Here is a 27,850-nt window from a genome sequence, read left to right as displayed (position 1 = left end):
TCACCACCTCTTCATGCATCAAGGTCAGTCAAGGACAAATAACTGAAAAAGGAGATACTGACAATCAGTAGAATATGGCTTTAAATAATCATTGAGGGAACATCAAAGCTGTATATAGAGGAGGGACAAGTAGTAGGGGGCAACCGTCTAACGATGTGGGGAGGAGGACAGCCACACAGCTCGATGCTGAGACGCCCGTGACGGTAACGGCTAATGTGATCCCGCAGCAGCGACTGACCTCGGGAGTTTTACTGCCAGCACCGAACTCCTTTGTCCTCGACTTTAACTGAGTGCCCTTTGCTGTGATTTTACTCGATTTCTCCAGTTCTTTTGTCCAGGAATTGTTGGCAAAGCAACACAGAGAGCTTTCTATTTTAGATATATCACTATGTTTTTCCCCACCCATCCTTGGTAGATGCAATCCCTTGTACCTTTCCCCATCTTCTGGGTCTTTTGAGCTTCCCGCGATCCCTGCTGCGGCAGCCAGCGCCGTGGCTGTGTTTCGTTTCCCAGCGAACGTTTCAGCGGCGGTACCCGCTATGGCTGCCCGTTCCGGGACGGGCCCCCCGACCGCTCCGCTTTGCGGGGCGGGCCCTGCTCCCGGCGAAGCCTCGGGACGGCCCCGGCCGCTGCCGGGGGCGGTGCTCAGGTGCGCGGAGGCGGGGCTGGCGCCGGCCCCGCCGCGCAGAGGCGGGTGGATCGGTGTCCTCTGCTGCCGCAGCACCGCGCTGTCAGGCAGCCCCCGCCGTGCCCGCTCCGCTCCTCGGCTCCCACCGCCGCCGCCGCCATGTATCTGTGCCGGGCCGCCTCGCAGGCGCTGGCCGCTCGCCTGAGCAGGGCTCCCTCCGCTGCCAACCGCCTCAAGCAGCGTGGTACGCGGGGGCCGCCGCCGAGCTCGACCTGGGGCCGGGTAGAGGTCAACGGGACAGCGGGGCGGGGGGGGGGGGGGGAGGACGGCGGGACGCGCGGGGCGGGACGGGACAGGGACGGGTGGCGGGGACGGGGACGCGCAGCCGCCTCTTATCTGCGGCGCGGAGGGCGCGCGGAGCGGCCGTTGGCGCGGCCGGTGGCTGCGGCTGCTGGCGGTGTGAGGTGGGGCGGGCGGGAGCCGGGCGCGGCTGCTGGGTCATCCCCGCCGGCGGCTGCGGCGGCGGGAACCGGCTGTCTCGAAACCTCCGGTGCGAACCGGGGACATGGTTTCTCCCCTCGCCTCCACCTTCCCGCTCTCACGGGAGCGGGCAGGTGTCACCACCCACCTCCCGCCGCCACGGGGCCGCGGTCGTCTTCGCTTCCACCCCTCAACAGAAAAAAAAAAAAAAAAAAAAGGGGGTAAACCTCCCCCTCTCCTTAGGTGGATTCCGTGGTTTCCCCCGCGGTCTGTGAGTACCGGGCGGGAGCGTGAATCAGCTGCAGCCATGGCTTTTTGCGCATCGGGAATTGTGTAACCAGTAGCAAAAAAAAAAAAAAAAAAAAAAAAATTATTTTCAGCCGTGCTGGGTAATTGCAGGCTCTCTGGTCACTCTCCTACCTATAACGTGCAGCCTTTGGGAGGAAGATGTTCAGGAGAAACTGCTGCAGAACGTACTTGTAAATGCAAAATCCGTTAGGATGCCTGAGCGCTGAAGAGGAGTCTGAAAAGTGTGTCACGAGACAGATGATGCTAAGCGTAATCTGGCGCAGGATGGCAATATTTTCAGACCGAGACTATTTTTGCAACACTCAGAACTCTTTTGTGTTTAATGAGTGCCCTTCCAGTGAGGCGTTTCTCATCTGTGCTGCTCATCTGGGGTGAAGTCACGAAATTCATCCGAAAGCTTTGGTGACGAACAGAATTACGTGTGTTCTTCATGGGTCTCTTTCTGAGATGTACGGAAGAATCCAAGGCTACGGGCAAGCATTAAAACTACAGAGACGGCGAACAAAAACAAATGGCTAGCACTGCTGTTGCGGTGAATATGTACTCGATCAGGGATAAAATTGTGTAATCCTGCCTGTCAGCCCTGTTGGCCAATACTTGAGGTTATGGGTTATGGGCACGTATCTAATGCAAGCAGTCTATTTGAGGATGAACGAATGTGAAGTCAAAGGAAAAGGCTTTTTCTTGAAGTGCTCTGTTATTAAACTGAAGAGGATTTGCTACCTCTCCTAGTGATGACTCCAGCAAGACTGAATAAGGACAGGTTAATTCTTTTAAATACCTTAGGCAGGAACTTTTTTGAGATTTTTTTTTAATACTTTCTTTAGGTGGTTCCTTAGTCTGCATCCAGTATTTGTAAGCTGATAGGCAGACAGCATAGCTCACAGAAAATCTTGACTCTTGGGAAGAGCTCGGCCACGTATCCAGTTCAGTTGGGCACCATGCCCTGTTTTAGTCAGTTGTACTAAACATGGCCAAGCTGTACCTCTCCGGTTTGTTACAGCTTTTAAAATCGTCCCTTCCCATACCACGTTCAGATTCCGTCATGCTATTTTGTGATCATATTTTGGCAGCGCTTTACATCAATTTCAATAATGGTTTTTGTAGCACTTCTTCGCCAGATGTCATCTGGGAGCGTTCCCGGCTCTTCTGGAGAGAACATGATCTACTATCTCCTTGCTGGTGTTGCTGCTTTTGGTGGTTTATTTTATGTAAGTGTTTGGGAACGGAGTTGTTTGTGCTTTCTGAGTTGGCATGGTATAAGGTGTGTTCTGAGTTAGAGAACATGCTCGAGATGCAAACCGTCAATAGAATGTGGGTGTAATACCATATGATTAAATGCAGTCTAATTTAAAAATTAGTTCAAGACAACTAGTGAAACTGAATGCCTGTTGCTTCCCTGTTTTACTGATAACTTTAATATCTCGTGCTGCTGTCATTCTCAGTGGAAAACGCATTTAAAACTACGTGAAATGAATGTGTCTAGAGACGGAGTAAGGTAGCTGCCTCTGACCCCTTGCCTCTTGTTGTCAACCACAAACATTAAGAATATATCAGAGCAGGCAAGACAGATGTGAAGTAAGCTGTCTGGAGCCACAAGGGGAAGATTATGAACCTCATTAATTGGAGCAGAAAGAAAGATAAGAATATTAATTACTTACAAAAGCACATTAGAGTTTTGTAAATATCTACTTTCATCAAGCTTTTTGGTAATCATTCTCTTCCCTGCTCCAAATATATCAGACTCTGCTTCACAACCCTAAAGCCTCCACTTCATAGCTTCCTTCCACCCCTCGCAAGATTTGAGATAGTGACTAGCGCATCCCAGAGAGGTACATGTTTCCCTCTCCCACAAAAAAATCCTCTTGAATGGTAAGTAGCTTCTGCTTGTGTGATTGCATATCTGCAGGAAAAACAAATTCTCTTGCTGTCACATTTTTACCATAGTGTTGGTTTTTTGTTGGGTTTTTTTTTTTTTTTGAAGAATCTGACTGTAATTTCTTTTAAAATACTGTGTTCAATTCCTGAAATACTGCAGCACTTTGAAAGCTGCTTGGTATATTGTATATATTGTATTTGCTTTCTAACAATGAGAAATATGAAATGTATAAATATATTAGTATAGCAAAATGGATTTTAATTTTTTTTTAACCTTACGTAGCATGATTTAATATGCCTTTTAAGATGAGCAGTAGCACTTGCTTAAAAATCCTTCTCTCCTTCTCCCTTCTTTTTGTTTGGTAACTTTGTAGGGATGTAGCAGTAAGTTTAGATATAATTTCCTTTCAGGCCTACAGAGTAGTCAGTTCATCCCGCAGCAGATATATTGAACATGTGAATATTCTTCATGAGAGAGCTGAGGAGCGGAAAAACAAACCTTGGCCAAGCAAGGGTGAGTCGAGCTCTTCTCTCTTGTTCCCCGGGTACACAAGAATCTGGAACAGATTTCCAGATTCTCTAATCAGGCCTTAACCCTGTCCAAGTCGTTGTCCAAGCTCTGTGACTGGGAGTAAAGACAAAGGGGGTTGTGCAGTGGTCTGTTACGAAGCTACTTCTGCACAAATTTTGGGAATAGACTTAATGTTTAGGCAGTGAATCTGGCCTGTGATCAACCTGCAGGCGTCTCTTTGGATGGGAAGGGTTGGTGTGTGGATGATTAATTGTATATTGGGTGTTTGCATTTGATTTACCTCAAGCTTAATGAAACTTGACTAAATGCATAATTCTGTCAAAATCAGTTTTGTTCTTTTGTTTGCTGGGGGGGAAGGAGATAATATCTTTTTCTCAGTCAACAGTTTGACTCCAGGCTACATGCCATCAGGGAACACAGTTCAATAGGAAAAAAAAAAACAACTTACGCTTTTTAAAAATATTGTAAATTAGACCCATTTCTTGACTCACAATTTTGGTTTTGTCCTGTTTAATTTAGGATTAAGTGAAAAGCAGACATCACCTAAATATATGGCAAATCCTCACTTAGCTCTTCATGCTTAAGTAATTAGACCATGTTAGTTCAAATACTTGTAATGGAATGTTGTCTCTGTCGGCATCAATTAGTGTTATGGCAGCACTAATATAAAAGATAGAACTTTGGCAAGCATGGCCTTGCTAGGAAAACAATTAGAAAAAATGGCTTCTTAAGAATATTTATATTTTAATTTAGTTATTATTTTAAAAATAAACTAATGAAGCCATAGCACTTGAAGCTCTTCCGTATTTTTTCTGATGCTGACATCTTGAGAATTGATTTAATATATTTGCATGCACACAAAGAATAGATTTGAATAAAGTATGCTGAGTTTAAATTTTGTTTTCAGTGTGAGAACATGCTTTGAATTCTTTACCTCTAAAATTATTTCTTTTGAAGTTATTAGTCTTGAAGTCCCACAACACATCCTTTAGTTTCAGAACTTTAAAATTTCCAATTTTAAGATTTAAAAGGGCAAAACACCTTAATTTCCTTTCTCTTAAGCAGCTGGAAGCAATACAGTTTTAAAACTTAATTATTTAACTGCTGAGAATTCACCCGCAATATTAATGCAATTCTTCCTTGTTCCTAAAATAAAAAATCTAACTAGGACCAAAGTAGATATTTTCTCCTAGTGACCCAGTCGTGTGCTGTTCAGGGAAGAAATGAGGGTTACACTCGTTATGCTCTGACTAATGTAGCCAGAAGAACATGATAGATGTGAAAGCTTGAAGCAAACCTTCCAGGGCACTCAAAACTATATCAGTATATTCCCTCTCTTCTCTTAAGGTTCACTTCTGCAAGGTACTGAGTTTTAACCCTAGGCTACCAAAATGTTTGAGTGGGATACCCGCAGAGTCAGTGGTGCTGTTGACCCACTGAAGGCTGTAACTGTGTTGCCCAAGACTGGGGTAAGAGTACTCAGTGCTCTGTAACTGACTTAATTCTGAATTCAGGTACGCTACAAACCTCCCATAATCTCATGCCTTGTGCTGCTTAGCAGCTGACATAAATGTCACAAGCAAGGGCAGATCATTACTGCCTCCCTTCTCATTGATAGTAAGAAGTCCAAAACATTTCTAAGGCCATACAGTGAACACAGTTGAAACTTGTTTCTTATATTATTTTCAATATTGGACTTCTGAATAAATGTTCAACCCAGAGTTTTTAATTGGACTTCTGAGTACCTAATTCCACTTCACAATACAAAACTAGTGTTGAATCAGCTCTTTTTAAAAATCCTTCTTCATTCCCAGCTGTATCCTCCCCAAAGAGGTTTCTGTTCTTATTTTTCCTGTGGAATCCTCTGTGTGCTTTCTCAAAAGAACTAACGTCTCTCTTCCTCCCCTTTTTTCCCCTGTTCCCTGCATAGGCATATTTTTGTGTGTGTTTTGTCACAGAATGTTACTATAGTATTGCTTTTCCCAGAAGTGCCACTGCAGCTTCTTTCCCCACGCGTTCTTTAGATTCAGTTAGTCCTTACACTTTTTTCACTGTAAACATTGTTGATACAAGCGATTAAAAAAATCTATTCTCAAAGTAATCTAGTATTTTTTAGAGTCACATAAAATCAAGCTTAAAATAAGCTGTAAACCAGCGCTAGTAACAATATGAAGTGGTGGATAAAAAAGCAGCGTGCCAAACAGCACATTCATGACATATTTGCTACATGTCCTACGGGAAGAGAAGAACTTTCTAGCTGGAAGAACTAAATACTAGGGAGCAGATGATCAGAGAGAGGCTCTCTTGATCTGAATGTTTTTCATGGTTTTTCATCCCGAGGAAAATTCTCCCCTTGTGCCCAAACCCAAAATGTCTGTTATAAAGAACTGCATGTAGCAAACAGGGCTGTCAAAACAAGAGAAACAATCCAATGGTATTCTAAGCTTGTGTGTTTATTAGAGGGTTGAAATGATGTTTAATGGTATTTTAATTCATTATATCAGACATTTAGAAAAAGATCTAATAGCAAATTTTCTGTAGCTCTTCTTAACTGAAAGCTACTCTAAAATGTAGGGAGGGATTTTAAAAAAGCCCCTGGCAGAAGCCTGACTCGAAGTAGCAGTAGGAAATCTGGGACATCATTTGAACTGTAAAATGATGTTTGCCTTGCAGAACGTTCTGCTTGCTTATTTAGCAAATACTGAGTTTTGTCTTCCATTTGCATGTGTCTCCTTTAAACTTGTTCCTGATTTCCTTCTTTTTTAGCAATTTTCTTTTTCACTTGATGCAAGCTGATTCAATCTTTCTAATCTATACTCTGCTTTTACACTTTCCAGACTAAAATACAAAGGAAATCTCTTTCCAAACCTGAGGAAGTTAAATACAAACAAAGGACAGTCGTTCACCATTGCGTACCTTGCAGCCTACCTTGGGATGACTTTATACCTTCTATTGTAAAACTCCGTCCTTGTGAGACTTTAAAAGCACTACCTATGTTTGCAAGGCCAAACCATATCGAGCTTATTACTGAATCTGCTTTGTAGAAGGCAGTTCTGAGATTGAGAAGCTGGCTGTTCGGAATGAATGCACTCTATATCTGACTGTCCAATAAAGTGTACTGAATGCTGAGCTTGGCTGTTAGTCTGTTCTTTGTGGAATCAATTTAGGTTTTTTGAAATATAGTGTTTGCTTAAAGAGACGTGATCAGGTTGCATAATACAAAGCTTTGATTTTTACTGAGCAATGAAAAGACTTGTGTTTAAATCCGAACACAAAAACATATGCTTGTGCTAGCGTAAGAAAACCAAGTTTTAAAATTGATTTGATATAAAAGAATAAAATAAATTCTGACTATGTCTCTTTAAGCTCTTTCCTTTCTCTTCTCACTTTGTATACACTGTATTACACACTTTATTTCCAGTTCTGTTTTTCACATGGTGAGGTGGTTCTAGTGGTAAACTTGCAATGCACACTTGCTATATAACTTGCTTTTGTTAACCTGATCTTAGTGCACGTTTGCATGGTGATTGTGCATCTCTGTTGCTTTGTGCTGTTAGTTTTTAGTGACTTGTCTCAGCTGAGTTTGGAGTAATGCATGATTGGGAAATACTGGTCTTTTTCAGGTTCTAAAGAGTCCGACCCACAGCAGTGTAGAGAAGTCTTTAAAAGACAGCTGGGACTTGTAAAAAGAAAATGGTCAGTCATAAGTGGTCATATCTCCAGTGAAGTGAACACTGACCACTTAAAATTAGCAAGTTATTTTCTTACTTACCTACACCTAGTTTCAGTAAGGGGCCCCTGTTTTACTCTGCCTCACAGATCTAACCTTTCTAACTTGACCGCTATGGCTCTTGCAGCGGTCACAGTGCATTCAATACAGCTTTAAAGAAAGCAGGGTGAGTAGGGATAACTGAGTACCTGTGGCAGTGTAGAGCTAAGAGATGGCACAAAACCCATCTGAAAAGTGATCACTCGTTGGGCTTGGCATTGTTCTAGCAGTTGCCAGCCACGTTGGCCACCTGGAAAATAGCCCTGCACAAACTGAAGAGAGATCTTGGCTTGCAGTGCTCCTAAGCCATGAGCCTGATGGAGAATAAACTCCCTAAGAGCTTCTCAGTATGGTAGCAAATGTCTTATTCCCAGTGCAGTAACTCCACTGCTGGGTGTGAACTGGACAAGGATCTTGCTCCCTGTGATGCCTAGGAGTGCATCACCACTAGCCCTTTCAGCAGAGTGCGTTTGGAGCCACAGGAGGTAGGGTCCTTTTTTACACTTCCTTGCACTCCCACCTCTTGCGGTCACTTGCTTTAAGCCACGATTTCCTTTCTTACTGCACCAAAGCAGTTATGAAACTCGGTAATTAAGAATATGGTTTCCTCATCTTGTAAACATCTTTTTTTTGGTGCCACATTAGGCAATATGGGGGGGATTAATTATTGATTTCTTAACTTTGTAAATTCTGATCCCAAAGCTTAGCTTCCCATTTTAAATTTAAATGAGGATGATGGTAAAAAGTAGTTGGTGAATTTGTGTTGCGTGCATGCACTTTACTCTCTTTATTGTATTAAATAAATCCTTAAAAGGTGATGAAGAAGAGACGGCTGAAGTCACTGAAGCAGAGACAGCCACAGAAGAGGCTGATACGGTAGCTGCTGCTGGACCTGCAGTGCAGGATGAGAGTGCTGGGGTATCCCCAGAAACTGGAGGGGAGAATGACTTACCGGCTCCAGATGCATCCCCTGCTGTGGAGGAAGCACAGCAGGAAGCTGCTGCCAATTTGGAAGTTACTGCTAACTCAGAAGCTGCTGCAGTGCAAGGTTAACTTACAAATGCGGTTTTTGCGTGTGTGTGTGTGTTGTGGGTTCTAAAACGCTGCCTCTTACCACAGAACATTACGAACAAACGTCAGTATTCCTAATGGTGTTTGTCCTGCAGAGAGAAATAATTCAGGTGTTACCTTGATATATCATGAGCGTAAGGTAATTAAGTTTATTAAATCAGCGTCTCAAAAGCATGCTGCCTGAGGCACCAGAGTTACTGTCTAAAACCAGAAGAGTGTGAAGTTTATTTTACTCCCCCATTCTATTTCTCTTCTTTAAGATCTTGTATTAAAATGAGCATGTAATATGATCAGTTAAACAGTTGTTTCATTGACCTGGTTCTTAAGGGTTTGTTAAGGAATCTAAATGGTACATTTACATTAGACATAAGGAAGAAATTTTTTACAGCGAGAGTGGTGAGGCACTGGCACAGGTTGCCCAGAGAGGTGATGGGTGCCCCATCCCTGGAAACGTTCAAGGCCAGGTTGGATGGGGCTCTGAGCAACCTGATCTGGTTGGAGATGTCCCTGCTCCTTGCAGGGGGGTTGGACTAGATGGCCTTTGAAGGTCCCTTCCAACTCAAACCATCCTGTGATTCTGTGATTTCACTGGCCATCCCTAAGATAGTCGCATGAAATAATTACAGCTGGTCTGTCAATGTAACTGTAACAGAATCTTGCATAGCAACCAAAACGTTGTCATGATCCCAGTGTTAAGGATATACTAAGGTAAAAATTTTAAAATTCTCTAAAACATCAAATTGGTATTAAACACTTAAATCAATTAGTGGCTACATATGCAGTGTTTTGAACTGTTAAGGTGTTTGAAATATTTTGGTACATTTAAAAAATCACAGTAATACAAATACAAACCTATCGATAAGTTGCACAAAATATAGGATTATAATTTAACTTGATTTTTTGGTTTTTGAGGGTTTTTTTTCCCCTACTAACCGGTAAGGATATAGCAATGGCTTATCATACCTTTTGATTTGTTCAGCTGAAATGGGAAGGAACACAGGCTAAGCAGTTGCAATTTCTCAGTGTATAGAAAAGCAGCAAACATTTGCATCTGGTGTCTTCAGTTAAAAACCAAACAAAACAACAACAAACCTACCAGCCTATCATGAAAGAGAAACCTCACTCTTAATTCTTGCTTTGGAATGGAAGACTGCACTGTGGCTGTAGCAAGTATGAAAACCACTGAAGCGATTTTCAGCTTGACTTAATAATGGAATCTTGACTGCGCACCTATGTTTGACTTCCTTTGAGAAAACAAACATCTGCTTGAGGGGATATATCTAAAGCACAGGTCAAACTGAGATTAAAAGTATTTTGACTGCTGGTCTGTGGGAGGTTATCGTAGTACCTTGAGCAGATATGAGTATGAGCAGATTTTGGAATTATTTTTGCCTTTTTCCTTGCTGACTCTAGTGAGGAATAGCTGCATCTTAATTGCCTTTTTAAGAAATGAGCTTGAGAAATGGTGCAGCATTTCAAATGGCTGACTTTTTTGAAAGGTCTGGGTATGAATGGGATTTTAATTCGTGTGTGAATAACTCCTGTGCTTGTCTGCAAAATAATCCATTACAAATAACATTTTAAACCAATACTTGATCCAACCTCCTGAAGGTAATACAGCTGAGAAAAAGTACAGGTAAGTATATTTGCAGTGGTTATTACATATTTATAAAAGTAGTAGTTAAAATACCTAGAACCTTAAAAATGTACATTTCTGTGGAATATTTAGACCCTTTCATTTAGAAGGGAAGTAGTCTGGTTAAAGTTAGTGAATTAGAGCTGTTAAGAGATAGAAGATGTTTTAAAATTTCTTGCAGTGTTTACCTCAGTTGCTCTACAGAGCAGCTGCAAAGTTTCACTTTAAGGAGTGGGCATTTGCTTGTTTCTGTAAGTGGCTGAATATTTATTTCATGGTGCTTATCTAGGAATATTTGTTAATTGTTGGATAGGGTAGGACCTTCCATATGGAAAATACTCCTGCTGCTCTGTTGAAGAGGAAGCAGCTAGGATCTTCCCTGAGAAACGTTGTGTGTAAGTGGATTAAGTCTGAGAATCTAATTCTAGACACGGTGACTTCATGAAGTTAGTGGTCACTATTTTATAAGAGGATGTATGTCTTGTAATTTGGTTACTGCTGGCATTGACTGGAAGTGGATGTGCTATTTAGAAATTACCGGTTTCTTAGATCTATTTTCTCTGGCAACATACTTAGGGAAGAAAACAGCACTAGAACAACACTTCTGTCATGCTGATAGTTAGAAGGGATTCTGAAGGTCATTTCAGGTGTCCTCTGTCAAATCTTGCTGCAGTGGGTGGTCTTTGCTGTGTGGTCAGGCTGGTGGAAACAAACCTGTGGGATATAAAATTATTGAGAAACTTCTGCATGTTATTTCACCCCTCTTCCTTCCAACCTCTAGTCAGGTTATCATCTATTAGCTGAAGCATTTTATATCACGCAGCAGAAGTTGTATTTCCCCTCAGTAATTACCAGTTTGTAAAGCAAGTGTTCTCCCTGGTGTAGTGTTGCCTGATCTCTTTGGCATTTCTGGGATGTAAAACTTCCTTCTGAGAACAGTCCTCTCATGCCACTGCTCGCCAGTGAAGACTATTGTAAATAACTGTTGGTAACAGGTGCGCCTCAGTCAAGGGTGAACCCTGTGGATATCAAGAGCAGTTCCCGTGAGGTTCCCCACTGGCGCTACATCCGCTGTGCCCGCTGCACACCAGGTCACCTTAGCGTTCGCCTGCCCCTCGCCCCCAGGCCCCGTCTGCAGAACAGCACGACCGCTGAAGCGGTGCTTCCCTCGGATCCCCGAGGAATTGATGGGGGCCTCTGGCTCTTGGCCGCATGAAGGGTTTAACAAGCAGCATGTGGTCTCACACACGCAGCTTAAAGCAGTATCCCTTTCCTTTAAGCTATGTAAAAGCTAGTTTCCATTTTAAAAATAATTTTATAATGAAAATCTTTCCTGAAATACCTATCGGTTTTGTATTTAACCATCTTAATCATTTGTGTTCTCTCCATTTAGAGGAAAAAAAAAAGTGCACCTACATTTTTGCTGAGGTGGAGAATTATTTTTCTTTCAGAACTGCCACAGGAAATGCAGGCTTACTTTGAAAAAGAATACTTACTTAGGTAACTTTTATTAGTTTTGTTGGTAGCTTGATGTTACTTCTGCAGATGAAGGTGCGAGTATTTTTATCATTACCAGTAAACTTCTGCTTTTTCAAATTTCTTTTAATCTATAAGACTTTCTGTAATATGTTTGGAAGTGCAAGGTGCCAATGGATGTTTGTCTCCAGCTCCAGTAGACATACATTTGTCTACTGGATAGACATCTATCATACAGATAACACGAATGTGTGATTATACATAGATGTGGAAAAAAACCCAAAACCAAACCAAACAAAAAAAAAACCCCACAACCTTAGAGGTAGGTACTTAATCAAAGTAATTTTCAATTTTAGAAACTTAATTATAATTGTACCTGGCTGGGATTTTTTTTCCTTGCCTCAAGGAATTTATAACCTGCTGCTGGTATCTGGAATTCTGTTAAATACTGTTGCCAAAAAAGTACTGTGCCATGTAACTCTGTCCCGAAGGTTTTAGCTTCTTCTAAATTTTAGTTTTCTGTACCCTTTTATTACCTGAGCTGTTGTGCTGTCACTCTTGGTTACTGCCTGATGCTGCTAAGTTTCCTGCTCTTCTCCTTCTAGTGGACTCTGTGTCTGGGGACCGTAAATTAAGATCAATTAGTCTTCAGATAGAACAGATGCTATAAAACGCACAGATTGGCAAGCTGCTATTTGGATTAGGCAGTGTTGTTGCATCTGTGATTTTAGTTTTTGGATTGCCGCTCTAAACTCTTCTCCAGCTCTAGCATTGAGGCTTGAGTATTTGGCATTGTCGACTGGAACAGCACAAGCAATTAGCCCAAACTTTCTTGGACTCCTGACTTCTGTAGTGTAGGTTCCCTTCTAATTTTGTATGTACCGAAAGACATGATCTCTTCTCTGTTATTTCAAACACCATTTGAGTGAGTAACTAGGTTTGGGGCGGATTAGTGTGTGAATGTGCCAGTGTTTTCCATGTTAAGCTTCGAATGGCATTACAATGCCAGCTGTCTGCAGCCTAGAGAAACAAATACAGGCTACACTGGACAGGAGTTACTGCTTTTTGGACAGGACTTCTGCTGACCCGACCGCACAATGATGCCAAGCAGACAGAACCACCCAACATGATCCGTGTGCATTGGTTTTGCTTGGTAAGTTACCAAACTCTGGGTGCGTTTTCAAATGTTCTGACACTGGGAGTATTTTGAAGATTGCTGAAAAGTGCTCAAAGTAATTTGCCATCGCTCATACTTTTTCAGAGGCTGTCAGAATGACGTTGCTCAGTAGAACAAACACATCTTTCTAGGCATTTGTTTGAGATGGAGGAAGAAGGAAAGCTGTGCAACCTGCAGCTCTGTACAACCTCAGGTGCTGGGGTAAGATGTGGCGTGGATAGGGCTGGACAAACCTTAGCCCTTACCATTACACCACTTGTTCACACTTGGACCTTGTGAAAATAACGACACTTTTTTTTTTTTTCCCCCTTCTCTCTCAGCCTCACTTGTACAGATCAGAAGTATCTCATAACAGACCTATTATCTGCCATTTTCATCCGTACAATGTCATGGCATGAAATGGGTCTCTAGGTATAGACTGGCATAACAGAAAACAGATAGAATCAGGGAAGGTATTCATATCATCTGACAAAATCTGTGCTTTGTTACCAACTGTAATAAAGGTTTTCTATTCTGAATCTCCTTTTAGAGGATTTTTTTCCTCCTCATTGATTGTAGTAGACTAAGCTAGCTAAATTAGGCTCTAGAAAGTTGAATTATGTGAATATTATCCTCCTAAGTTTCCATATCTGTGGAAGTGCTGTTGGGTATTTCTGCTTCACATTTATCACTGTTTTCGTCTGTCCCTTGGGCTGCTGTGTTTATTTTGCATCTCTCCGATTGCCATATTCTGGCCACTAGTCTCTTTTCTCTCCCTCCTGTTTTTCCTTCGTAAAACTGAGATGAGTCGTCATAGCGTAACTGGAAAAATCTTTGTAGGAAGAATATGAACAATATTTGTAAAAGACTTCTGTAGAAGTTGTGAGCATCTGAAGACACAAATTGATAAATGGAGAGACTGACTGCTTTTGGTCAGCTTAGCTGAAAAGAGAATTTTACAGCATGCTGTAAGGCTGGGCAGAAAGATTCCAGTAAAATGGAAAAAAAAAAACCTAGAACTTCCCAGCAGAGTGTAGCTTCTCAAAAAAAAAAAAGATTAAAGCTGGTAAAAGGCCATAAAGTGAATAATGCCTAAATGATTGTCACTATTAAGGAGAGAATGGACTTACTGCTTTTTACTATTAAAATATTTATAGCTCATTGTCAAAACTTAAAAAGAATCCTAAAATAACTTTGTTTCCTTAAATTAGAAAGCAAGAACTCACTTTGGTGAACAAAAACTGTTGGCATTTACTTTACCTGTAGTATTACCTGTGTTATTTGAAAATTTCCTGTAAATGCAGCATGCAGAGGAATACTGTTATTGTCCTACTTCAGAGAAAATAGCAATAGGTACTCCCTTCTCTTCTCCTGTGGTAGTAGTTCAAATCAGAACGGTACTGATGGGCATTTTTATATAAGTTTTTGAGCAGCATTTCTCATTGCAGAGAGAGAAATTCTGTTTCAAAATACAACATGCTGAACTTGGTTGCTCATTTGAAAACAATATAAGTGGGTAAAACTCGGTGCATTACTTTGTATGAAAATGCCTAACTTTAATTAGAAGTTTTTTTAGAACCTCAGAAGGATTTCGTACATCAAATTATTAGTGCATTTTCTTCTATGCTGTTTATGTTAACTTGCACTACTTTTCCTGGTGATCCGTTCCAGTCAATGGCTAGATGTTTAAAAAAACAGCCAAGCAAACACTGTGTGAACTGTTTCTCATTGCTACAAATCTTTGTTATGAACACCAAATGATATATTTGAAATTATATGAGGTATTATAAACTCTTCTGGATTAATGTGGTATGCACTGTTATGCTTTTATTCTGACCATTACAGGCATCTCTGAATCTTTTTAAAATAATCTGTTGTAGAATAAGCCCTCTTGAAGTGAGTCTTCTGGTCATTAGTACGAACTAAAGAGGCTTTTCTTAGGAACTAGTGACCTACATCAGGCACATCCAACCTGTGAAATGTTTGGTTGAAAGAAGTTGTTTCTTTTCTTGCTGTGTGGAGTGATGATTTTTTTTTCCTTAAAAATATGCTTCATAATGCCATGGATTAGGATCTCAGATGGACCTCATGGATTTTATAATCTGGATTACTTGGCTTGCGAAAAGAAAAAGCTGTTATATTTTTATAGTCGCAGGATTATTAGAAATCCCAGCCTTCCTTTGTTCATCAGTTTCTCAAAGACCTTGGGCTCTGAGCCTCTGGTTGGAGTTTAACTTATGGAATAGCTGGAACGCCAAAGGGAGAAAACTCCCGATGCCCGTGGGCTCCAGCGAGGTATTGCTATGGTAGGGAGGGGCTGAGGCTGCCTTCATGCCATCTCCAGACGCCAGGGTGGTCAGGCCAGGGCCGTTCTGCAAACAATTTATTGAGAGCAATGTGGGCTTTGGTAGTTGCCAGCCACTGTTTCCTGTCCTGTGCATTCAAGGAACTGATCAGACTGAAAAATAATCAGTGTTTTGCTAAATAATTGTTAGTTCCCTGATTCGGTTTAGCACACAAAGTGGAGAGGTTTATTTTTTCCTGTCTGAAGCTCAAGTGCTGAATTCACAGTGTCGGAGAGAGGCATTGGTCTGTGGTTAACCATACAGTAGATTTTTTTTTTCCTTTTTAAGCCTTAATTGCTTTTTTTCCTTTCCAAAGAGATGAATAACTTACTCTAGTTGGTTATAATCTTAAATAGTCACTGAATAAAACGCCAGTGAGCAGAGCGAGCACATTTCAGGCAGTCCTGAGTGATGTTCCTGGTGCTTGGGATGTTCCCGGTGGGAACCTGCAAGCTCCCCGTGCTGAGCTCCCCGTGTCTTCCTGGCCGATGAAACCGTGAAGCACTTGCTCACTTTACAGGGACATATGCACAGTTTTGCCTATTTTGTCCCAAACCAACTCCGTGATTATTATTTCCCCCTCTCCCTATTGCTGATGTGGCTGGTGGTGGTTTGAGCCCCTGTAAGCAGAGGGAGGAGGCGCTGAATCCAAGTCAGCGGTACCTGGGGTGGCAGGTGGCTTCTGATGGAGCGAAGGAAGGGGACCATACCTGTCACCACTAGCTCAGAATGTAGATCAAAAGCCATTGTTGAATGAACAACTTTTCAATTTCCCTTAAAGCTGATGATGGAACCAAAATACATTAAGTTTGTCTTACAGGGAATCGCAGCTTCTTACTGCTGTGTTCTCCCCTGAATTAAATCTGAGGGAGCCAGGTGCCCCCACCTCTTGTGCTCTGTTTTGCACTCTCTCACTAATACATTCTTGAATTGCTTTTCAAACATGGCAGAATTTGACTTTTTAAAAGTGATTTCTACTCCGCTGTCAGTTTTTCATGAGTGGGTTTTTAAATTGTGAAAAAGAATGGGGATTTTTTTTGCTCTGCCTATTCTAACGTTTCAGGGGCCGATCTGGGACCGTCAGTGGACCTTAGTGAGGAGAAGCTTTATGTAAACAAAAACATCACATTCTAGTATGAGTAGTTCTCTAAAAGACTGTGAATGAAATAGTGTTTCTGCTTTCACAATTAAATTTTACTCTTTTTTTTTCCCCCCCCTTTGGAATTAGTGTGTGACATTGGGTATGTTACAGGCAGCTTGAAATATCAAAGCCTTGTTTTGTACTCCAGCTTTGGTTTGTGCGCTCCAGGCAGATTCCGTTTGTATTATGCTGGCTAACTTGTATTGTTTTAGCTTTATAAACCCAAATTCTTCTGCAAAGAATATTTTTTAAAGTAATCGAACCCAAAGTTCTGCATTACAGATACCAGCCTCATCTCGACTGCTTAAAAAAAAATCATGATATGAGGGATACTGTGTAAGTTAAATGTTTTCTCAGAAAAGTGTATTTTTAAATATCTTGAAAAATTGCAGGAAATCAGGGCCTGTTCAGATTTTTAAATTGTTGTTTCTAACTATAAGTATCACTTTTTAAAAATTAAAAGGATTAGGATTAGAATGAAAATACAATAGTTTTAAATACATTAGCAGGGAAATGCAAAACTAGGGGGAAAAATAAAGGCTGTACTCCTGAGAAAGCTGTAGTTATCATGTACGATCTTTTTATGAAACTTCCATCCTGGGGATGGAAAACCCCCCACCTCTCCCTGAGCAAGGAAATGATTGAATATAGCTTTCATTTTAAAATGTAGAACAGCTATGTTCTCCATATGTGTTGTAAGTAAGGGCAACATACTTACAAAGCCACTTAAAAATACAAGGTAAAAGCCTGAAGTCCAGTGAGATTTAAAAATAGAATATACAAGTTAGTTTAATTATTATATAGGCTATTTGTATCAGTCATCTATAAATTGGTATCAATAGATATTAAAAATAATTTAAAAGTTAAAACACAAAAGCACTCTGAACAAGGAGAGCATTTGCAGCAGTGCTGGGTTCACTGGCCAAAGATGGTGAAACTTTTGCTGTCGGAGTAAAATTCTGAATTCTGAGAGTGCCCCCACACTTTTTAAAAAAATTTGACCTTTTCCTTCTTTTAATGCTGCTCTGTGAGAGACAGCTTCCTCCATTTTTACGTGTTAAGAGAAAGATGTATTTCTTCCACGAGGTAAAGTGCTTCACCTACATGAGGAAAGGCAAAAGCAGTTCTTTCCTTTTATAGAATAATTTATTTCTATATGTAAAATAAGTTTTGTTTGTTTGTTTTCTTAACAATTAATTGCTAACTAGCTGCTACTTCAGTGTAAGCATGAAGACCTAACCGTCACATTGACATGGTGGATTTTTTTGAAGGGCTGCTCTGAGCTTTAAAGCAGAAGTTTAAATTAGCACTGAAGAAACGTCAGTGCTGTAACAAAGGGAAGGTACCCGGAGTAGTCCAAGCGTGCTTAGACAGAGGAGCAGAACTTCTCACTCCTGACTTTTCTGCTTACTCCTCTTGGCAACGCTGACGTGATTGTAGATGTGTAGAATAAGTAAAAAGAAGTCAACTATTTGTTTCTTCTTCTTCTCCTTAATCTCATATTGCTATTGCTTTCTTCAGGAATTGTGGTCAATGAAAGCTGACATATGAAATAGTACGTACGTATTAGACAATTAGTAGTTTGCTTTGTTGGCTTTCATACATGGGATGTGGTACGAAACACAGCTTGGAAAGTCCACCGTTATGAACACTGAACGCTAAAGCCTGACAATATATGCCCTGTAGAAATGCTACAAAAATTCTTGCAAGAACCAAGTTCTTGGCAGATTTGAGATTCCACTTGTCACCAGCTCAATTTGCTCCGTACCTCCCTTTCACCTGCCTGCCTCAAGATCGTCCTACAGCATGTTGTGTCCCAGGCGGTAAGAGATGACTGCCAGTCATTAGTTTTGGACTAGAGCTTTGCATGCAAGTCCCTGCTTACCGTGCTTCTCTGTTCTGCTGGGGGAATGCTGAGCTCACTGGTATGCAGGCAATTCAGCTGACCATCATGAGGGTGCAGAAGCGCCCTGGATTTGGACTGGCTTTTGCTCTGCTGTAAATGCACAGAAATGTGGAGTCCTGCGCTGTCAGTGCTGCCACTGTAGCACTTGTAAGAGTACAAATTGTGTCTCTAAAGACTGCAGGAATAACTGCTTTATACAGGAAGCAGCTTCTCCCCCCAATCTGAAATGATAGGGATAGTTTCCTAAAAATTATATTTCTAGGTGGAACTAGATGTTGGCTATCGTGCTAATAAGCTACTGGAGCTTCCTAATGCTACTGCCTTATTTAAAAAAAAAAAAAGTTTAAAAACAAAAATGTAATTTCCTTTTGTCTGTAAAGTCAATTTCCTTTTCTCTATTTACTCAACTCCAAACAGATGTGTTTTCCTAACATAAATGGTTTGGTTTTGTGTTTGGTGCATATGAATGTGCTGCTGGTGCTTGCCCAGTCATGTTCTGTTCCTGCGTGTGCAATTTGAAAGGCTGAATTTCTTCTGAAAGTGGTGGAGCGGAGGAGCCAAATATCACTTGGTGATCACAAAGACCTAGCTACCCTGGGCAGAAGGAGGTGGTATTGTTGTTAGGGTTCAGGGTTAGATGTAAGCAATGGATATTACAAAGATGTTGAGCTATGTAGTGGTGATTGTGTAGTGGAAATAGGTCAAGGGTCTAATTAGCCTGAGGACCTTAGTCCTCAAAATCCTCGATATGTTAAAATCGCTTTGAATGCTTTCAGGACAGCTGTTGATGCAATGTGCAAAGCCTGACCACTTGCCTACAGTTAGCAAACGTGATTAGTTTGATTTCTCTGAGGCTTGAAGTTCTTTTGTATTACCTTTTGTTGAAATCACAAGGAAGTTCAGCTCACAATTCAGATCTGTAAGTGCAGTAGAATATACGAATGCCTAGCAAAACTGAAGAAATCTGTAGCCACTGATACTGGGACTTAGCTGCTTATCCCAGGGGAAAACTTAAAATTGACAAACGCCTGGTCAAGAAACATAAGAAAAATAAATACAAACTTTTCAGAAAAAATAGCTAATATTATACACAAAGGCTGAGATTTTGCTACCAGTATAATATCATGTATGAAACTGTGAAATGTGTAGCTTCTGTAGAGTAATATGTCCTACTAAGAGGGTGGGAGGACATAACACACCAAACACTCAATGAAACAGTGAAATTACAAAACCATTTAAGTCCAGTGCTATTAAGGAATGATGTGGAATTTCCCCCCCCCCCCACCTATAGAATTAAGAAAAAAAACCAAAACAAATAACCCCACTTTTGTAAATATAAGAAGAAACTAAAAAAAAATAAAGAACATTCCCATTTTTGGCAGATTTTAAATTGCATGGATCAGGGTGAATCATCATTTGACTGAGACCAGTTTGACTGGAATGCTGAAAAGTGGAGGTTTTGTTAAAGATGTTAAAGAGCTGAAGTAGGATTGTGTAGTATCGATAAGAAAGCAGCTGGGCATTCAGCGGAAAACAGAATACGAACAGCACTTAAATACCAGGTGTCTTCATTGCAGAGAAGCAGTTGCACAATGCAGATTATTTTGTTCAGTTAAAGCCTGTAGAAATTGTAAGAAAGCTGGCATAAATAGACAAAATGGGTCATAGTCATCACTGCACAAGGAAAGACGGGGGCTTCACAATTTCAAACTGATTATCATTCAGAAAACAACACAGAACCAGTTGAAATGCTGTAACTCTTCTACAATTCTATTTTGAAAAAAATAAAGAAGCTTAATTTTTTTAGTATTTGAATGAGTAAGAGCTAGAAGTGATTTCAATTACATCTCTTAATTGCTGTAGAGTTTCACAACAGGCTTATTAACAACGTTGCAATAATTCAACAGACAGTGAGGTAAAATCCTTCTTCCAAGGATTACAGAAAATGAGTCATCATTGTACAGCCATAGATTAAAATATCTTTTATGAAATACAGTTTATGTAGGATTTTACACGGAACAACTGCAAGAGATTAAGCTGGACTGAAAAAAATATGAAATGCATGCAGATTTAAAAAAAAAAGGGGGGAGAGGGTGGGAAATAGCACTGAGATTAAATTTAACATCCAGGGAAACAAAAAGGAGAAGTTCCTACATTTTGTAATGCTTTGTGCTACCAGCTGATCAACAGGACAGGATGCGAGGGACTCGGGCAATGAGCCTGATCGTCCCCACAGAGAAGGGGCCATGTGGCAGTCCTGATTCTGAAAGAGGCGGGGGACACGTTCTTAGCTTGCCAGGTCATCATTCATCTGGTGTTGCCCTGGGATCGCAGCAATTCCCTAGGACAGAAAAAACATGTTGACCTTGTGAGTGGTTGTTCCAAGATGAAGCTGTGTATAAACCACCAAAAAATACACTGAGATTTGTTTTGGTATGTCAGATTAATGTTCAAAATACCCTTCATGGTTATAGACTGCTTCTTGTTTTCACAATGCTCAAAGCACCAAAAGACACTTGGATAGCTTGCTGTAGTTGCAATAGGCCAAAGAAATGATGCCAAAAATGATCTTCATGGGCCAATCTGAATCTGTGCTGGAGATAATGCCTTAAGGTGTAGATGATGACCTGGTGCAAGCTGCCATGTCTGGCACTGCTGTGAGAAAGCGCGCTTGGACCACCAGCTTTCTCCTCTCAAAAAAAAAAGCATGTCGGCTGTGGCACTGGGAAGGTGGCTCCTGCGGAACCCAAGCCACATGTGCTCAAGGAGCGAATGTGAAAGCCACTTGGATAAAAGTACCAGCTGGAGTTTTCTGCAGTAACCAAGGAAAATTACTTACATCTACAGACATAGGTTTTTAAAAAATGCAATGCCTGTTGCAACAAGGCCCTTTGTATTTTAGGAAGTGACAGCTACTCTGCAGAGACCTGGATGGACACGTTGGGAGGAATCCATATTTTGTTGCAATAGATTGCCTTTCTTATGACCGTAAAGAATACTTCAGACCAGAGACAAATCATTCAGTACAAGTGGTATAAGTGTTAATGTTTGTTTTCAAGGCAGGTATTCCTGTAGATGACAAATAAACACAATTCCCATTCAAAGGAAATGAGATTTCATTAAAAAGCAGGAAAGTCCATGTTTCTCCCTTGACTTGCTTACTGATGTACTCTCTTAGTGTAAAAGAAATTAAAACACTGAAACATCACAAGAAATAGACAAAAATTAGCAAGAATAAATGCTATAAATGAGAAAGCAAGTTTTAGGTAATATAAACGGAATGTTTGATGTTACAAACCCAGCAGCTTGTTATCGTAGCAAATATATTGCATTACAGCAAGTGATGCTAGCTATAAAATATCTAATGTTCCAAATTTTAAATGTACCATTTTTATTGCATAGCTGTTCCCTATAAAGACAAAGGTAGCAACTCCTAGTTTTTTTTTTTCCTGTTGCTTCTTTAAAATTCAATGTTCTGCAAAATAAAATGAAATAGTTGATGTTCAGAATATGCTGTATTTAAATAGCTGCAAGCTGATATTTGGAAAAAGGCATGGGATGCTAGCTCTACAAAACTCCTATTTACTGCATTTATTGAACTTCTAACGAAGCTGTTCAGTTAACCGTATTTAATATACGTGTAGCTTAGCATAGGACACAATTTGGAACAACAAAGTCCCTGCAAACGTTATCCTGCCGAGCAGCTAAGGTATGGTGATGGAGACCTCCAACAGGAAGGTTAGAAGAACATGGTAAGAGAGAAGTTACTCAAGTAAAATTTAACATGTAACTGCTGGATGATGAGTTTGGTCTCCCGCAGAATGTATCTGTATATAGATATACTACCTATTACAGACTTTTTATACAGATAGATTGCTTTATCCTTAAGGATTATTGAAAAATGGCTAGTTGGCAGTCATGCTACGCTGGAATTGGCAGCCTGAACCTTCAGCCTAATACCAGGATATTTCTACATTGAAACTACCTGTGATATCTTTGCAAGGTTATGTGGGGTGTATGCGTAATGTCCTATGGTGTTGATCAGACTAGGATTATTTCTGTGGAAACTTTACCATTAGTATCTTGCACATCATTAATAGTTTTGACAGAAATCAGAAAATAAAATCAGGGTATGTGCAAGAGAATATGCATGTCAGACAATAATTTGTCTAAAAACATGAAAATAGTTCATGTTTATTGTTTTCTGCCCCAGAGTTGGGAAAAGCCAGACTTTCCCTGGAATTCCACTTGCAAACTTTTATTTCCATGATAAAATTTAATCGTCTGATAGATTCTGTTGTCTTGAGTTAATTCAAACATATATGTTAGGTAGGTACTTCGTGCTTTGTGAGCCTTGACTGCTCACCCTCATTATGCCACTGAATGGAAAGACAAGACAATTATTTCTCTAATTTGATTCATAGAAACTGTGAGTGAAGTCTTGGATGTTGCAGCTTCTGCCCATGAAGAAAACTTAGACAGTGTCAAGGAAGGAGAAGCATCAGCACCTCAGGAGATTTCTGACGCATCCTCACGGAGCCAGGACGTTGGTGCTGAGGATTTGGGACAAACTTCAGAAGGTGCAAGAGTACAGCTGGGTCTGAAATGGTTTATCTCTGGAAAGCACGAATGCCTGTTTGCACTGAACTAGCTGCAAGCGCATGCAGAACTCAAGTGATGCAGCGTGGCTCCTAGCGACGGCTGTATTTGGCATCATAGTGTTAGCAGAAAATTTAATTTTGAAATCATATGCCATGCAGCAGAAATGGGTATCGCTAAGTTGGATTGCAGGGGTGTTTTGAGCTCAGTGCCCTGCTCAGCGGCTAGATGTAAACTTCATTAAGAACATCATTCTCACTTGTGCTGCATGTGATGTAATACACTTTTTAAACATCTGACTTCATTTGAAAGACAGAATTTTCTTAAATTACGTGTCTGTAAAGAAAAATATAGAGCATGTGACATTTATAAACCTTACAGTGTTTCAATGAAGCTATAAATGATCTTACATTGCTGTTGAAGTTGAACGATATAATTGAATGCACAGAGAATTGTGGGTTAAAATCATCACTGCGAAGATTTTCAAAGGAGTTGCCTCTAAACTCCTCTGCAATTACAATTAAAAAGCTAAAAGGAAGAATGTCTGTATACCTAATACAACCTTGTAAATTGTATCCCTTTAGTCCGAAGGATTCTTTGGACTAAAGGAAACAACTTACTGGACTGTTTGTCATTGAATGAGTTGTTTCCAATGTTTCTCACTGGTGTTTTGTCTCCATTTTCAGTTTCTGTGGAAGAGGAGGCACCTGAAGAAGTTGCTAAGGAACCCTAAAGGTACACAGTACAATTGCAGCATGTGGTTTGCCGCTCTTCACCTTTCTTTTTTTCTCAGCTAGTGGCAATTGCAGCATGTGGTAAGTCTGCACATGGACTCTGATGATGAATTTGTATTTCTGCTCCAAACAAGTGCACTGGAAAAAAGAACTTAACTGAAGTATTTCTTATTGCTTGGGAACCATTACTGGCATCTTTTAGAGGCTAGGGAGCAAAACTTTTCTATGTCAGTTGTCATTTTGGATATTAATTTATGGCTTTATTTTAGTCCCATGCAAAATGGATAAAGACCCAAGAGTTTTAGCTTTCTTCTAGACAAAAAGTGTTCTTTGGACATCAGTTTAAATTGTATAGATACTGGACTTCTGGATTATTGTTGTATATAAGTGAACTCGTCTCTTGTTATCCTCAGTGTAAACATGAGGATAACATTGTCTTTTTTTTAAGACAATTTTTCACGATTAGTCTCTCTGCACTTTTAGTTTGTGCTAATGAAAAATATTGACTATTATATTCTTACAATCTTGTTAGTATCTTAGTCAGTTGGATTTATTACTTTATAGAATAAAAAACTTTGTCCACAATATTCTTACTATTTTGCTATTCCTGTGACTCCCCTTTCCAAAATGGACTGTAGGATGGTGGTAGAAAACCGAGGGAATAAAAAGTTTGCTTGAAATGTGAACGTGAATCTTGGTAGAAGAGAGATTAACTAGAATAGAAACAATTAAAACTTAAGTAAATAAACCTCCTAGGTCAGGAATTCTCAAAATTATTTGCTGCTAGTTAACAATTTGTACACTAATTCTTGGAGCAGTAGTGCAAGACAAGAACGAAATGGAGCAAAGAAAGTTATTTTTCATTGTATCCTCAAAGCATATGTTCTAAATACACTTATACAACCTTATCATTATGCTCTGAGTCCTTTGCAAATGCATGTTTGCTTATTCCATCCTCCACTGCAACATAATATAAGGTAGTGCCTCCTATCTTCCTGTCATAAAAGGTAAACATTGTTCTTAAACTGCCTGGCCTTCTTCCCTGTTGTTTTAGCATTTGAAACTAAGAAAAAAAAAAAAAAAAGCAAAGCCAATCCCACAATTATAAAATCATTTACAAAATGCTAGTGTAAGGTATGTTCCTCTACCAAATAGAATTTTTGTGTTTTACTGGGAATAACGGTGTGAAGAGGAACAGGACCTTAAGGAATGTGGGTGAGATGTGCAGAAAAGTTGCAAGAGCGTGCCTCTCAAAGCTGTTATTTTTGCTCAAAGTGAAAGCTAAGAGCATCTGAGGATATCACATCAGAAAAATAAGTTACCAATTCTCTCCACTCTGGGACACAGAAATGCAGTGATATAGAGAAAGGAATAGAGTTAGGAATCTCTATTTTTCCCCGTAAACATCTTGCAACCCTGGAAATTGTTGCATTGTTATTCTAGATCTTGATTTAGACAACAAATACCCAATATATCAAATTCAGTTAATGAAGGCAGAGACGGCAACTGAAAGGGGTGGGAGCAGGAGGGAAGGCAAGCCATAGGGAAGCACCTTTGATGGAACAAATTGAAAATAGGTGAAAAAGAGATGAATCTGCTACCAGAATACACATCCAGTGAATTCTGCTTAAACTGCTCGGGCTATTTTTGACAAGAAGCCTTTTTATGAATATGGCATTACAAGGTTAAAAAAAAGTGTCTTTTACTACATTCTGATTCAATCTTGTTGGGGAAAAAAAAATGTTTATCAAACGTTTTACTGCTTAGTGCTGGGAGATTGCCACTGGATTGAAAGCCAGTCTGACTTTTTCCAATTTACAAGTCAAGAGCCACAATGCATTCCCAGTTAAGAAAGAACTAACTTCTTCTCTTTTTTTTTTAGTGTATGTTTTGATTGTAAGCACTTTAGGGTACGGACCTTAACTTTCAGTTTGCCATAAAACAAATTATCCTTTTGGGGGAATTTGAAGTAAAAAAAAACAAAAACAAAAAAAAAAATCAAAAGAATGTTGAGGTGAGAATTAAATTAGCATCCAGTTCACTTTTAAAAAATATACTAACTATTTGGTGAAGGGATAGAAGTAGCAGTAATGGATGAAATCCTCAGATGAAGCCTTGAATTGATGCTGAGAGCATGCCTGAGTAAGAATACACTATTATTCTTTTCTCTTTTCAGAGCACAGCAGTTCTTCTGTGTATGGCTGTTGGCCACAAATTCACACCACTGTGAAGCTACTTATATCAGTAATCTCAGCAAACACAGTTGGGTTACCTCATGCTTACAGTTAAGCAAGTAACTGTAGAAGTACGGTTTAGCAGAGTGTGTCCAGCATGCAGGGGAATTCATTCATACCTGAGCAACACAGCTGAAGATGAGGGGTTCCTTGAAATTGGGCTTTCTTGGTGGTAGCAGAGCAAGTTTTCACAAGCCATCAGATAAGCAGGATTTACCAGCAGTAGTGTTTATATGCTGTAATTCACTTAACTGATAACCTGCAGTCAGATTTACGGTGTGCTTTGAATGTTTGCAAAGATAAACACCTGATGAATCAAGTCTGTTGCTAAACGTCATGTATTGTTGCTTCCTCTAAACCAGATTCTTTTTTCTTTTTTCCCAGTAAGCAGTGCTGAAGCCTTTGACAAGTTTAATGGAAATATTTGTGGCAATCAACCAGCTGATTCCTGTGTGAAACCTCATACTCTTCCTTGGAGACATGAATTGTGCAGTTTGTTACACCACACACTGCTCATTAGGACCAGTATTCATTGCTGCAACAGACAACCTAATACGATTTAAGTTGGTTAGAGAGACGCTTCTGTGATTAACATCTCTGCTTTAGAAAGTAGCACCCAGTAATAACTGTCAAAGCACCACCCAGCATGTAGTAAACACATGTGCTAAGAGAAGCAATAGACTTAACTGAAACCATGTCAGGTGAACTCCTGTGTCTTTGTTGTCTCGTTATGTTTATGGATTTCTTACTTTTGGTCCAAACTGTGGTGCATAATTATACCATTGTAACATTCCATGCTGAAATGTAAGTAAAAGGTTTTAACAAAGTTAAAATCTTATAAAAACTACCTGTTAGTATTTTTAAATTGGGTCACGGGGAAAATAACAACCTTGTTTGCTCCGAAGTTTGGATTTGCAATTGTAAGCATAGGACATGTGGCTGTACAAGACCTAATTTTCCCTCTGCATAAACATTCTAGATGTTACCCTTCCTGGCACAATAATATCCAGGAGTAACCATTTTTAAGGCTCCTGCCTTGAGAACAAAACCCATTTCCAAGTAGTAGCCATAGGTACTTTATAGCATGAAAATTAAAATAACACTGGTTAAAGTTATCGTCATTGATCAAAGCGGTGGCTCCTACCTTGGGGTGCTGGGCCCTGTCCATACCAAATCTTATTCAGCTTGCTGTAGTCTTTCCATGTTGTTCTGTCTTAGCAGTGACGTGCAGGAGTGGCGTAACAACACAGAGGTTTGAGAGAAGTCTTGTACAAATCACGAGCAATTTAGGCTATGGTAAAGCTCCTTGTGGAAGGCTATGCCACAGGTGTTCAAAAGGACAAGGACTGTTAGGGACTAATAAAGAACAGAATAGCTAAATAATCTTGTCATGTTAGTTTTATCTTAATAACGAAAAAATCTATAATGAATAATTGGTTTGCATGACACTGTTCTCCTAACCCTCCATTGTGCTATGTGCATGAGCATGCATCTACTACAAAATTTTTACTGAGACTTCCACCAGCTAAAAAGTATTACAGCCATCACAGAATGGTGGTAACTCTAAACCAGGGCCAAATAAGGTATATTATACGCAATTTATGTAGAAAGTGTGAATTATAAGGTGCATCTGACTGCTTTCTCTTCAAGCAGAACTTTGGAAAAATGTTGAGAGGGAAATTACAGCATTATGGCATTCCTACTCATGGCACAAAGCAACACATGCTTCTTCCGCCATCATAAAGCAAATTATGATAGCATTCCAATAAAAATACAGCCTATTGCCCCTGTACCTGCTTAGGAATAACTGGAATAATGCAGAGGCAAAATCAGGCTCCTGAGCTTTGAGAGACCATACCATAGCCTTCTGCTTAAAGGATAAAGCCACTGTGATTAAAAGCAATTTTTGTAGACAAAGCTACTGGAATAAAAGTCTTAGGCTGATATTTTATTGGA

The 27,850-nt window shown here is 40.1% G+C and overlaps 1 protein-coding gene across 1 annotated transcript; it reads left to right on the top strand.

The window, feature by feature from the left end:
* Positions 1 to 658: 658 nt before the first annotated feature.
* MGARP (mitochondria localized glutamic acid rich protein) lies at positions 659 to 27,850 on the top strand. The gene is made up of 7 exons (XM_086747563.1): positions 659 to 872; positions 2,525 to 2,628; positions 3,707 to 3,809; positions 8,411 to 8,644; positions 22,752 to 22,907; positions 23,613 to 23,661; positions 26,279 to 27,850. The coding sequence occupies exons 1-6, from the start codon at positions 788 to 790 to the stop codon at positions 23,657 to 23,659; spliced, it is 729 nt and encodes a 242-aa protein (XP_086603689.1). The 5' UTR covers positions 659 to 787; the 3' UTR covers positions 23,660 to 23,661; positions 26,279 to 27,850.

Source organism: Chlamydotis macqueenii, chromosome 4 (assembly GCF_036417535.1).
Source record: "Chlamydotis macqueenii isolate bChlMac1 chromosome 4, bChlMac1.mat, whole genome shotgun sequence".
Taxonomy (NCBI): domain Eukaryota; kingdom Metazoa; phylum Chordata; class Aves; order Otidiformes; family Otididae; genus Chlamydotis; species Chlamydotis macqueenii.
This window is presented reverse-complemented; position numbering and strand designations above follow the sequence as displayed.